Raw genomic sequence first — 13,603 nt, 5'->3', positions numbered from 1 at the left:
CTCCCAGGAGAGCTTGTTTATTGTTTCGTCATCTAGAATCGGTTATTGATTGCCTCGTCAGCGTTTTTGGCTTTGTCGACCGGATCCAGTTTCGTAATTAAGGTCTTCCGTCTTAATATCTGTGTGCGTACTGCGTAGTGCAGTGATTTTCAACCTGTGGGTCGCGACTCCCAGGAGAGCTTGTTTATTGTTTCGTCATCTAGAATCGGTTATTGATTGCCTCGTCAGCGTTTTTGGCTTTGTCGACCGGATCCAGTTTCGTAATTAAGGTCTTCCGTCTTAATATCTGTGTGCGTACTGCGTAGTGCAGTGATTTTCAACCTGTGGGTCGCGACTCCCAGGAGAGCTTGTTTATTGTTTCGTCATCTAGAATCGGTTATTGATTGCCTCGTCAGCGTTTTTGGCTTTGTCGACCGGATCCAGTTTCGTAATTAAGGTCTTCCGTCTTAATATCTGTGTGCGTACTGCGTAGTGCAGTGATTTTCAACCTGTGGGTCGCGACTCCCAGGAGAGCTTGTTTATTTTTTTAAGAATTTGTCGAATCGCGGTATATTTTGTCGTTTTCTGATTGGAGTATGTTTCTCTTTTTAGTTTTTATGTCCAATATTAAAAACAAAACGTTAGTTCACATAGGTAGGATGTGGCGAATGGCCCCTTATAATTTTAAAGCTTCCTAACCAACTCTAAATATTATTTTCTCTTCATCCAGAAGACGTCAATCTAATGCGAATTAAATTAAATTAACCTTTTGTTCTCTGAACATAGATTTAGCAGAGTTTTTGAATTTGAATTATGTTATTTATAACTTGAAAACGATTATTATTAAAAGCATTTAAAAAAAAAATCTTCATGTAAAAAAAATAACAAATTTTTACCGTCAGGGAATTGCAATATAAAAAGTTGTTATTTTTCCAATCCAATATATTAAATTAAAAACCCGTATAATAATCAAACCACAAAAATATTTTTTTTAAAAAGAACTTACTTCATAATCGTAATTATAATATTGAGGTTTGTAAAGGGGTAGTAATTTTTCACGACCAAACGGGTGACAGATAGCTCTACGCAAAATGATCCCCAGGAGTAATTTTTTGGAACTAATTACTTCAAATGGCTGAAACTACTAAAGAATGTCCCAATATGTACCGAACAGGGATTAGTTACATCAAATGCATTATCACATAAGATATATGAGCTTTTTGACACCTACACTGAATTACCTCATATTTAATTTCATTTTGTGATTTTTGTTTAAAAAAAAAACTTTCTTTTTGCTTTTGACGGCAGTATAATAAAATGACGGTCCAGATTTTTTAAATTCGTAAACAGGTCGCGTATTCAAAACCGCAAAAGGTTGGGAACCGCCGGTGTAGTGTATACAGAGGCCCGAAGAGAGGATCCCGCGGGAGACAGAGCTAAACGGAAATCAATATCACTAAGAAACTGTAATTCGTTATATTTATTGGCAATCAAATCACCTCCTGAACGAATTGGCTCCGTTTTCTCTTACGCGCTCGTCGGGTTTCACTGTTCACTGTTCACTGTTCACTGTCTGTGGCCCGCGGGCTGGGGTAGGTTTGCTGGCAGTCGGTATCCTAGTATATGAATAATCGTTCCCGTCTGTGTCCGGGCGGACGGACAAGACAATACAGTTTGTCATCATCGAACCCTTATCCGCACACGACGCCGCGAAGGGCACTGCATTGTTCAATAAAATGCGGCGTATTTCGATCGTGTGTTTCAGAAAGGTGAGGTGATCAGTCTTACGCTTCGGTTGCCAGTCCGAGGACAATGAAATATTTCAGTGCTAAACCACCCCTAAAAACTAATATTTCATGTCCATTTTCCCAGGAATCTAACCTGGGACCTTAATCAGGCGCCAACGACTGTACTACCGGGCGAACTTTTCTCCGCTTGATTATCCTTTTTAGGATTTTCGCCTTAGAGTAACCATTGAAAAATTTCTCAAGGTGCATTCACCAATACAGATATAACGAGGTGATTAAGATGGAAATCCCTTTTTGAGCGGCGATATGAGAGTTTAGGCATTCACATGTGTAGCTAACGCGCTACTGGCGTCGTGTTGTGGTTCCGCTGTAGTCACTAGAGCACGCGGTCCGGTCCGCTGGTTGTAAATCAGCGGAGGCTAGGCGACCCAGTTACGTCTCATCAAAGCGGGGAGATGTCCTCAGAAGGGCCTCTCACTTCAGGTTGAAGTGTCCAATTCGCCGTGGTCAGGAATCCGCAGGGGGAGAAGTCAAAAATCCAAGTCCAAGGTGAAGAGAAGGTCTCAAGCGAAGTGAAGTGAAGTCGAGTAGAAAGCCGGCTCGGGGGGTAGAGAAGAGAGATAAGTAAAAGCCGAACGTCGGAGAAGAACGAACGAAAAATCTTCATAATAAAAACTAATTACCTATTCTAAATGCCTCGGTATGAACAAATACTAGTCTTTATTGGAGGGCCAGCACATTTTCTAACATATACTGAGGTCCCTAATTCGAAGCACATAATCTAGCGTGGTGGCGGTCCCCGGGAAGGCCGCTTCCCGTATTGCCGTCCGTAACAACATAGATTATTGCATGTAATTGGCTATTTAAAGTGATCACTAGTCACTGTCAATGCTTAAATTTCATATTTTTTTCATTCTTCCATGTGTTAACTTTACGCGAAGTAAAAGAGCTGAAACGTTTTTTTGTAATGAGATTATTCCGAATTATTTCACTTGGTGAAAAATACAACTCATTCCTCGTAGAAATGTAGGAGGGAGTAGGAAGAAACAGCCGTGACATACGCGACGGTATGGCGCTGCTGTTACTGCTAGTTATCAAAATCTGCGCTTTTCGCAACAGCAGCTTTTTAGAAGTCAAAACCACACCTCCGGGGTTCTGGTTCTATTTTACACACAGAGCTGTATTCTTCATTCCTCCCGGGCACGGATGAAATTATTTCTAAATTTACGGTATTTCCTATAGGTACCGATCGTTCATCCTTCAGGGTTCGGAGAGTGGACACTCGTATACATGTCATATAAATAGAAGCGGAGTCATAACACGGATACGGATTAAAACATGTTTCATAAATACATTAATTACCTCACTGCACTGGCATGATTCATCTATCGGAGATTGATCTGATAGTGTTTTTGTGCAGCTGATGTTTACTGTAGAAATACATATGCGCTCTGTCTTTTTATATCTTCATCATCATACCCCTTTCCGCACCCGATGGTGCATAGGGCACTGTATTAGGTCACAAATACAAATCGTATCGGTTATCTGTTACATGAAAGCAACGTCGTAGACTGCCCTCTACTCACAAGTTCTTTAGAATATCTTGTACCCAACGGAAGAAGACTCCATACTACATTTAATTTGCCAATACCTAGGATTAACTCAAGGAAAAACGTTTTTTGTAGAGCATGTCATTATTATAATACTGTTCTCTCCGGTCACGCAAACATTTTTTATCTCTTCTTTATGAAATGTAGAAGATTCCTTATAGACAGTACGCCTGATTAGTTATAGGATGTCAGTAATTATATATGTATGTTCATTATTATATTTTGTACATATTACATTATTTTTTTATAACTGTATTTTTTTCTTATTTTATTAAATTTAAATTTATTTATTTCTATTTACTTTATTTTTTATTACTATGTACATACATATATTTTTTTTATTTGCAACTTTTAAGTGCCTAACATTTCTCAATTTTTAAATTGCTTTTATTTTGATACCTTAATCAATAGCTTACATCACTGTGGAAATTTTATATTGACTGTTTTCACATTTTAGTTTGTATGTATTCTTATTTTCTGTCTGCAATATATGTAAAAACTGTTGTTTTTTTCCCAAATATATAAACGAAGGTAAGGTGAACTGACTTGCGCCTCAGGTGCCAGTCCAGGAACATGAAATGTCGCAGTGCAAAACTGCCCTTTTCATATTTTCAGTCAATATTTCATGTCGGTTTTCCCAATAATCAAACCCGCGACCCCGAGCATGGCACGCTCACGCGCCAGCCACTTCACTGTGAGGTGAGAACAGCCATCGAGATGATGGCGCTCGTCCAGACCTCTCGTTTTGTTTCACACGCAGAACTGTATTCTCAAACCGTCCAGACACAAAGATTCTTGGCACAGGCAAAATGAAATCAGCGCTGGCTCTATAGGGTCCTACAGCAGATGAAGTTCTGCACGGGTGGTGCGATGTGGCGCATGAATAATTGTGTTGGACAACCTCAGACTCATCTCGTCTCCGGCATTGGATCGGTGTGTTTTGCATAGCTGCACGAGCATTTCCCGCTGAATCATACCCCGAATCTGCCTCGACTAATGCTCCTGTTTTTTTGTTTCAGTTTTCCCAAATGTTCCCGCAGCGCCCGGAATGCCGTGTATGGGGGAGGACCGTGAGTACTTTTTGTTTACTACATTCATTTATATATTTGAAAAATCACGTACGCAAACTAATTTTCTACTTGAGTTTCTAGTGAAGTCAAAGAGCTGAAACCTTTATCACAAACATCAACAGATGAAAGAATTGAAGGAATATAGATGTTCAAATATGGGCAGAATGGTGAATGTTACACAGTGTGTAGAGTGGCTACTTAAACCAGCCATTGACAGGTCATAAGCCCTGTAGATGCCTAGACTTCTATATTACCTTCTCTTAAATGTTCTTCATCTCTGTTGTAATATGTCAATATAAACAATTTCCCAGGGAGTTAAATCCAGTCCTTGCCTGGAAAAATTTTGAAAAACTCAATATATTGTTGATTCAGAAAATAGATCGCAATTAAACTTTTTGGCTTATTGAGTTGTGGAACTTCCCGTAATTATTATTTATCCTTAACTTTACTCACAATTACTAATTACACTGTTGTTGATAAATAACTTCAATTTAAAATAAAATGTTTGATTTTCATTAAATTGCGTGCTTTTAATTGTATTAAGATATAAAAATATCTACGTTTTTGAATAGGGAAGCTTTTGGATCCTAGGCATTTACAGGGCTCATGACTTGATTTCAGATAAGAGCATTATGTATTGTGCTTATAACCCATACAACACCACGGTGAGTAATATATTCGCGGTAGGGTGAATGATGTGTCTATTTCTGTAGTTATATTTATATAGTAATGTACAATATATTCCGCTCCAGCGCCGATGTACCGATAATGACGAGAGACTTTTTGAATGGAATTTTTCCAAGCTTAATATATTCGCCTTTTTACATTTCCCCCCCAGTCATTTTCTAGGTATACAATACCTACAACCTACAGTGCAGGTTGGATAGATTATTTAAGAAACATTTTTACTAGCGAGATTTTGTCTTTTAAAAAATATTTTATGCAAAAACCACAATGACAAGCATATTATGTTTACATTTCATTCGTTTTATATATATATAAATATATATTTGTTTTATATCCGAGTTCGTCATAATTTTTTAAAATCTGTTTACTTCTAAAAATGCGGAAATTGTCAACGATATTATCGGTATCCCGGTATCTATGCGGGAATATCGGACCAAAAAGGCGGTATTGAAAACAACGATATTTAATAATAATTATTATAATCATGGTTTATTAACAAATATAACCATTTTTTATCAACTCCATACACACTTAGATAATAGATTTCTCTGGATCATGTCTAGTCTGCCTAACTAGGTACGACCTGTTTTAAGGCAGACATTTGTATGCAAATAAACAATAACATTACTATGGACTAGTTAATGTATTATACAGTTATACAATATCAATTTACACCATTTAATATCTAAGAATGTGTTTGAGTAAATTTTCCGATTTTTCTCCTAAACACAGTCACAATTTGTTTACAAATTTATTTCATTGAATCCGGGTCATGGTTTTGCAATATTCGGATAACATATTGAATATTTTGGGGCCCAGAAACCTGGAATTTCTTTGCCCGAATTCAGCGTTTGCGGTAGACCCCATGATCCATCCTCTAGTTTGACGTCTGGTAGGGTGGGAGTGTTCCTTTTGGGATTTGGTAGAACAATTTGCTTTCACAAACATTATTATTCTAAACATATATAATTGCCTTATATCTAAGATCTCAAATTCCTCAAATAACTTGACGCTGGGGTACCTAAAGGGCTTTTTACTTTACTTATATTTACTTCTCTATTACCGGGATTCGATATTAGATGCGATTTTATTTTATTTTATCTGGTTTTAAAGTTTCAAACTTCAAACGTAATTCTTTGTCACGCCATACGCCATTCCGCTCATTCATCCGATCATAAATCAGAATGCTTATTTCGTTTAACCAAACTCCGTCGCTAGCGTCAGTAGCGACAGTAGCTTCCTGGGGTGCTATTCTAAACCGCTATCGCGGCACGAGAAAACAGTTTTTCTCGTGTATTTTGTGTGTAAATACACGAGATAATACGGGCGCAAGAGCGTTTGGAATACCACCCCTGGTCATTTTAGTTAGTTAACATTACTATTACGAGCCATACCCGCAAACAACACGCTGAATATTTTCTTACTGACTTGCTTAAAAGCTCCCAATTTTTATATCGTTTGTCTACTTATTTTGTGTTTTGTTGAATTTGTTAAAAAACATAGCATAGTGGGTTCGAAGAAATGTTTGTATTTAAAATAAACAGGGAAGTTCAATAATTATTGTAGACTTACTTCGAATCACTTTTATTTCCTGGATTTTTGCAACGATTTTAACCTGAAAACTGAAAACGTCGAAATTTTTTTTTATGATTTTTCAATATTTTTTTTAAATTTTATTTTATTTTTTTTATTTAAATTTTATTGATATCAAATAATTAGCAAAAATATCGAAACAATATCGAAATACCGGGTTTCCGACATTTGATATTGTAATGTCGAAAAATTACTGGTATTAGAAAAATAATAATAATAATAATAATTATGGATAACTTGTATAGCGCCATTTTCGTAATAATCCGATAGTCTGCTCTACACTCTATACACGCAGAATATATAAGCATTCGATCTTTATACTGTAAACTATAGATGATTTGTTATTGAATACGGTGGCGTCGAATGTCAATATTTTTCATATTATGGATAACACACGACCATCCAGCAATGCAGTATCGCCTCCACCGCGTAGCTAGATCGGAGAGTTAGGATTTCTTGTCGCTCGTCCTCATCACCCGCTGTCGGTTTCCAGGGAGCATATACCGGAGGGGCGCGAGGAGATGGCGGAAGCTGTACAGGGTCAATGGACACATCTTCCAAGCCAAGCGCTTTAACAGGGTGAGTACCCACATTGGATTATATATGTATATATATTATTTACCCACTAAAAACACAATTGTTTATCCTCCTTCGTGAGGCTACGAATAGACGAGTCATGAATTTTAATCACTGCTTGCCTATTTGTAGCATTCATGGAGAAAGATACAAGTACGTGTTTTTAGAGGGTAACTCAAAAATGCTGATTCTGAAGTTACCCCATCGTAGTAATTACCCCGCATTATCATCATTCCCTTTCCGCACCTAATGGTGCATAGGGCACTGCATTGGTACACCAATCGGAGCGTATCCTATTTTTTTTCTTTCTTATTTTTTTCTTTTCTTTTTTTTCTTACATGAAGGTAAGATGATCAGTCTTACGCTTCAGGTACCAGTCCAGTGACTAAGAAATATTCTAGTGTGAAAACACTCTTTTGAATAAACATTTCATATCAACCATGTCGGAAATCAAACCCGAGACCTCTCGAATGGTAGGCAAACGCGCTGACCATTACACCACGACTCCCCCACGATATACAGTTGACTAATTTATGTAGCGCTATTTTCGTGAAAGTCGCTTCAGCGGCGCTGTATGATAAATAAATATCCCAACACGTCTTGCAACTACAGAACACACGGACGGTTGGGATTCTAGTTCCTCGTTTCCTATTGAGGGCCGTTTTCACAAAGCGAGATATCTTAAAACAGTCGAATATCCTAGGGAAGGTTTTTTTATCATATAAAAATAACTACTAGGATTTTAACAAAAATAAAAATACTCGTATAGAAATTCTACATCCTAACTTATATCTTGTCGGCCTCGTGGTGTAATGGTCAGCGCGTTTGCCTACCATCCAAGAAGTTTCGGGTTCGATTCCCGACGTGATTGATACGAAATATTTATTTAAAGGGGTGTTTCACACTAAAATATTGTATAGTCCCTGGACTGGCACCCGAAGCGTAAGACTGATTATCTTACCTTCATGTATCAGGATTAGTGTACCAATGCAGTACCCTATGCGCCATTAGGTGCGGAAAGGGAATGATGATGATGAACTCATATACTGGAAATCAATACTATAGAAGTGGACTATTCGTTAAAAAAATCTAAACTTACCGAATTTTCACAAAATCGATATAAGTAGCTACATATTATGTGATAAGAATGTACAGAAAAGATAATTCGTGTATTTAACAAATAACTGTTTTTTGTTATATTTTATACGCCTACGTATAGGTATGTTGTTTCTGGAATATTTTCATATATTACTCAATTAAATGGTAATCCAATCCAATTCGACTCGCTACAACTTGCACATAACACATGTATATTGTATTGAACAATGTTTCAGTATGTCCAAATGCCTGCAGACTGGCTGGATTTCCTCCCTAGGGAGTTATTCATATTTTAATTTATTTCAACAGAGAGGGAAAACATTATTGAGAAGGGAATATGTCGGGACGTCTAGGCATTTGATGGCATACGATATAAAAGTACATAATGATAATAGTCAATGACAGGTCATAAGCCCTGTAAATGCCTAGACGTCCATATTCCCTTCTCAATAATGTTTTCCCTCTCTGTTGAAATAAATTAATATATTGTATTGCTTAAATTTTATTTCACCAATCGGTAGAGCTCGTATAGAAGAATGGATTTACGTCAACAAACGATATTTGAAGATATATTTCGCTTTGTGAAAAGGGTCCTTAATTATGATCGATTTCTATAACAGGTGTAACATGAATCTACAGAGCGCATGGACTGTAAAACATCTAACCCCTATTTACATTATTTTTTTAATTAACTATGAAAAGTTTTAATATTTTTTAATTGTTTACAAAAATGGCAGTCAGATTAAAACACAGTCCTGCGGCTACAGAGCGCATGGACACCTCAGTGGTTGGAACATCGAATCTGGCTAGAAATCGCTTGTAAATGCAAAAAAATGTGACTTTTTGTACGAATTCTCAGTTTTTTTACCCAACAAGAAGCTGAAAGGCCAACTCATTTTTAAAAGTTCGGTTGTAAGTTTCGTCATTTTTATGACGTCAACAAACGGGTTTTTTTTTTTTCATTTAACCTCAGACATTTATAAATACATTAAAACGAATAGAATTCCTTATTTATTTAGGAAATCATACAGTCTTTATATAAATACCAATTACAGATTTTACATGAATTTATTATGAATGAGGAGGAGAGGGGAAAAAGTAATTAAGTTCTAAAAAAATATAAATATTGAATAAAATGTACATAAAAGGGAGAATACATTGCATAGCTCCAACTATACTTTCCTCCCCTCTCTCTCTGCTTCCATTAACATTTATATTTCTTAGTAAAAATTCACAACCAACATTGAATTAATTAGATGCACATAGGTGTACATATGAATAATTCAAAATTAAGAGTTGAAATTAAAAGTTTAAACTAAAAATGTTATTTAATAGTTAAAATTATTTTTTTTATTTAAAAGTTAAAAAGTTAAAACTGAAAGAAAAAAATAATGGTCAAAATAAAAAAATAGGCAGGAGATAAATTTTAAATGTCTAACAGATCTGATAAAAATATAGTATTTACAGTGTAATATTTCGATGTCACTAAAACTGTCATTATACGTAATCTGTTGATTGATTTGGTATTGTCACGAAATTTTTGTTTTTGAATTTTTTATATTTGTAAAAATAAAATAAAGTGTTCAGTAGACTCAAATCAGTGTTTGTTTTCTAATATTATAAGTTTAAAATATGTAATCTGTATTCTTCGAAGAGTGCTATTTTTCATATAATTGGTCATTGAGTTAGGAATGTCGAAGAGTAGAGATTGACGAGTTCTACGGACAGGGACTCGATATGAAATGCCTCTAACAATTTCTGGGCTATCAATTACGTTATTAACAATTTTATAGAGAAAGCTCATGTCCAACATGGTACGCCAAGTTGCGAGATTTTGAACCTTGTGAAAATTAGCGGACTTAGTCCTTCTTGAGAATGAAACATTATTTTTGAAATCTAATTGTCTAATTATTATCATCATCATTCCCTTTCCGCACCTAATGGTGCACAGGCCACTGTATTGATTCGCCAATCGCAGTATATCTTGATTTTTTTTTGTTACATAAGGGTAAGATGATAAGTCTTACGCTTCAGGTGCCGGTCCAGTGACTATGAAATATTCTAGTGTAAGGACCACCTTTTTAAATTAATATTTCATGTCAACCGTCTCGGAAATCGAACCTGAGACCTCTTGTATGGTAGGCAAACGCACTGATCACCACGAGGCCAACAGAACTTACGATAAGCCGACTTAAATAATAACAAATGGCACTTAATAACAAAACGACCTTAATAATAACAATAACAAATAATGGCAAAAAATAACTTTTTTAATATTTTTTTAATTGTGACCAATTAAGAAAAAACAAAAATAGAATTAATCTTTTGTACCGTAATTATTATTTTTTTCCTAAAGAAACCGAATGAATCAATAAAAATTATGAGTTGTGGGATTTTCGAATACGCCTTATTCGAATCAACAATTCCTAGAAATGTTTAACTTTACACTATGTTCATTAGGTATGCGATTCAGATATGTGTAATTAGTGCACAATTAAACGAACAAAGAATTAAAAGATTCTTGGGATCGATTCTCAGGATTATTGGTAATTAGGGGTAAGAGCTAATAAATAATCGAATGATCCATTCACACAACTAGATATTGATATTTTTCTAGTTTAAAATTCGCATAATTAAAGCAAATTTACTGTTTATTTAAAATAAAACACTTCGTAATTTTACCACATAAGAGTTTAATATATTATAACACTGCTAGTCAGTGATATTAAAGCTCCTGACGTCACTGCGATCTGTGAAGATCTATTGTGACGAGTCCCCGTGAATAGTTCTCGCCCTCTCATTCTGGACCTATAAGGAGCCTGGCTACTGTCTGGAAGGAGAGAGTTTAAATTTTGCCAAATCTCCCCCTCCAAGCCCAGGTATATAAAGAGCCTGGCTATTGTCTGGAAGGCGAGAGTTTACATTTTGCTAAATCTCCCTCTCCATGCCCAGATTCGTAAAGTATCGGTATTAGGTAGGGGGCGAGCTCTTTAACATCCTCAGGTTTAACCAGCGGTCCCCCGAGGATGAGGCTCCTTTTATGATGTAAAGCATCACATTCACATATAATGTGTACATGTGTTTCCTCATCTGCACTGCAGAACCTACATGGTTCATTCTAGCGCGGTGTTTGTTCAATCTGCAGTGCCCTGGGCGGGCTCTAGTGATGACCCTCACTTGATTTCGGCTGAGATTTATTAGGTCGAAGGCAAACCTTCGCGAGTACCCTATAATTGTAGAGAACTACATACCTTATTGTTTCGAAATGTAACAGTACTAGTTCGCCAATCGTTGAACAAAATCTTTCTAGTAATTGAGTAGTCTAAAAGGAAAATAAGCAACATTAAGCATGGCGGCAGCTGTTTTTTTATGGTTTTGTTCAATCTCAACACTTTGTAGAATAATATCAAATTAAAATAAAAGGTTGCAGAGATAAAATTGCCGGTAGACGCAAACTTTATGTACCTTTTTTTTAAATTAAAAAATCGTACTTTTGATTTATACCATTTAGTGTATTTAACTATTGTAAAATTGATTGATAAACAATAAATTATAATCAAGATACCTCCAATATTGATATATCCGTATTAATTTTATTTTAAAGTTTAATTAAACAAAGTTTTAATTTAGAAATTTAAACTTTGGATAAAAAGACGTTGTAAACTCGGTGACTAAAACAACACCGAGAAGATTGTGAATTTAAAGGCAACTTTGATACCGACCGCGCCCCTACGGATAAATAGTGTAGCTAAATATTTTTTAAAATTATTTTCTGAAAGCCGGGACATTTATTAATACATTAAAAAATATGACTGGATATTAAAAAATAGTTTGAAAATTGATGAACGCCCAGTCAGATTTGACATTTCAACCACTGTGGGGCAGATAGAATTAGAATTCTAGAGACCCTATTGACAAACTTTAGGTATTTGATAGTCAATAACATTAACACGTGAAAGGTAGTTTCGGTAGGGTGTTCATTAAAACAAAATTCTCAAATTAAAATTATTTATTTCTGTATTTTAGTCGTATGTGGGAAACCGTCGCGCCGTGCTGTGGTTCACCCAAAGGTCCATAATAATTATACATTATTGACGTTGATTCTAAGACTATTAGCTAACCACGCCATTAACACCCCTTAGTTTGCGGGAATAAAAGTAAATCTTCAAAAAATAATGAGTCATTCGTTAATTGTCATTCAAAGTGCCCCCACCTTCGGCAGTGTGTGGAGTGCCAAAGCAAGTTGATAAATGAGTGCGTCTCGGCAACCCTTGTACATTATACACCGATGTATTGGGATTTCGGTTTCTTTTGTTACAAGGTATGTACTCTGGGTTATATCACATTTGAAACTAAAGAAAAACATTACGAGGATGTATGTATGTTGTGTAGACGCTACGGGAGGCGAAATATATTCCAATTTTAACTCGCGTATTTCTGCGCGATTCTCCGCTATATTTATTATTTATGTCTTATCATCTGCTAGGTGCTGCTGTAGCTCTTTATATTGGTTCTACGCTGTCGTAGGCTTACCTATATTTATACCTAGATGTATTTATGCACGTTTTTCTTAAAACCACACCATCACCACGGTACTAATATACTCGTATCTTCCGACTGATGGGAAAATAAAATAATCATTTTGTTTATTTGGTATTCATTCGGAAATGTAGTTAAATTAATATTTCATTTTAAACGTGTGTTCTAATCATTAAAATGTTTAAAAGTGAACAAAAAATAGCAAATGTGATGTCCCATCTCTGCTGCGATCAATTTCTTTTCATATTCCCAACCGTCTCACCGAAAGTCAAAATCGGCTATTTATTAAATCTTCCAAGAGCAACTTTTGTTTTTACGCCCCAATGTCCAGAATGTGTGTAGATTAGTCCATTTGTCACGCAACTTTGAATTCTTTGGGATAGATTTTCCGGTTTTGCGTAGATCTCTTCGCCATTAACACAGTGGGCGATGAAGATGGATTGGCATGGGTTAGCTCGGAGTCTTATATGTTGATCGTGTTTATGAATATATTGAATATCATTATTTTAATGCCCTTGTTTGTCTTTGCTGCAATGTTTCATGTTATAATAAATAAACAAATCTAAGTACACTTACACTCAATTAAAATAAAAGGGGTTTGTTTCAATTGTTAAATATTGATATATTTTAAAATCTCTATATAAGGATTATCCTTTTTGAGCCTATTTTAATGTGGCAGTCCTCTCGGTGGCTAAACTAAAAA

General features: G+C 35.7%; 1 protein-coding gene across 1 annotated transcript in view; it reads left to right on the top strand.

Annotated features, from left to right (window-relative positions):
* Positions 1-13,603, top strand: part of aPKC (protein kinase C iota type) — a 37,169-nt gene that overhangs the window by 13,588 nt on the left and 9,978 nt on the right. The window contains exons 2-3 of the mRNA XM_088235085.1: positions 4,357-4,407; positions 7,181-7,266. Coding sequence (XP_088091211.1) covers positions 4,357-4,407; positions 7,181-7,266 — 137 coding nt within the window. The remainder of the gene's footprint in view (positions 1-4,356; positions 4,408-7,180; positions 7,267-13,603) is intronic.

The sequence above is a fragment of the Micrasema longulum genome, unplaced genomic scaffold (genome assembly GCF_059751315.1).
Source record: "Micrasema longulum isolate JH-2025_06_02 unplaced genomic scaffold, ASM5975131v1 h1tg001327l, whole genome shotgun sequence".
In the NCBI taxonomy this organism is placed as follows: domain Eukaryota; kingdom Metazoa; phylum Arthropoda; class Insecta; order Trichoptera; family Brachycentridae; genus Micrasema; species Micrasema longulum.
This window is presented reverse-complemented; position numbering and strand designations above follow the sequence as displayed.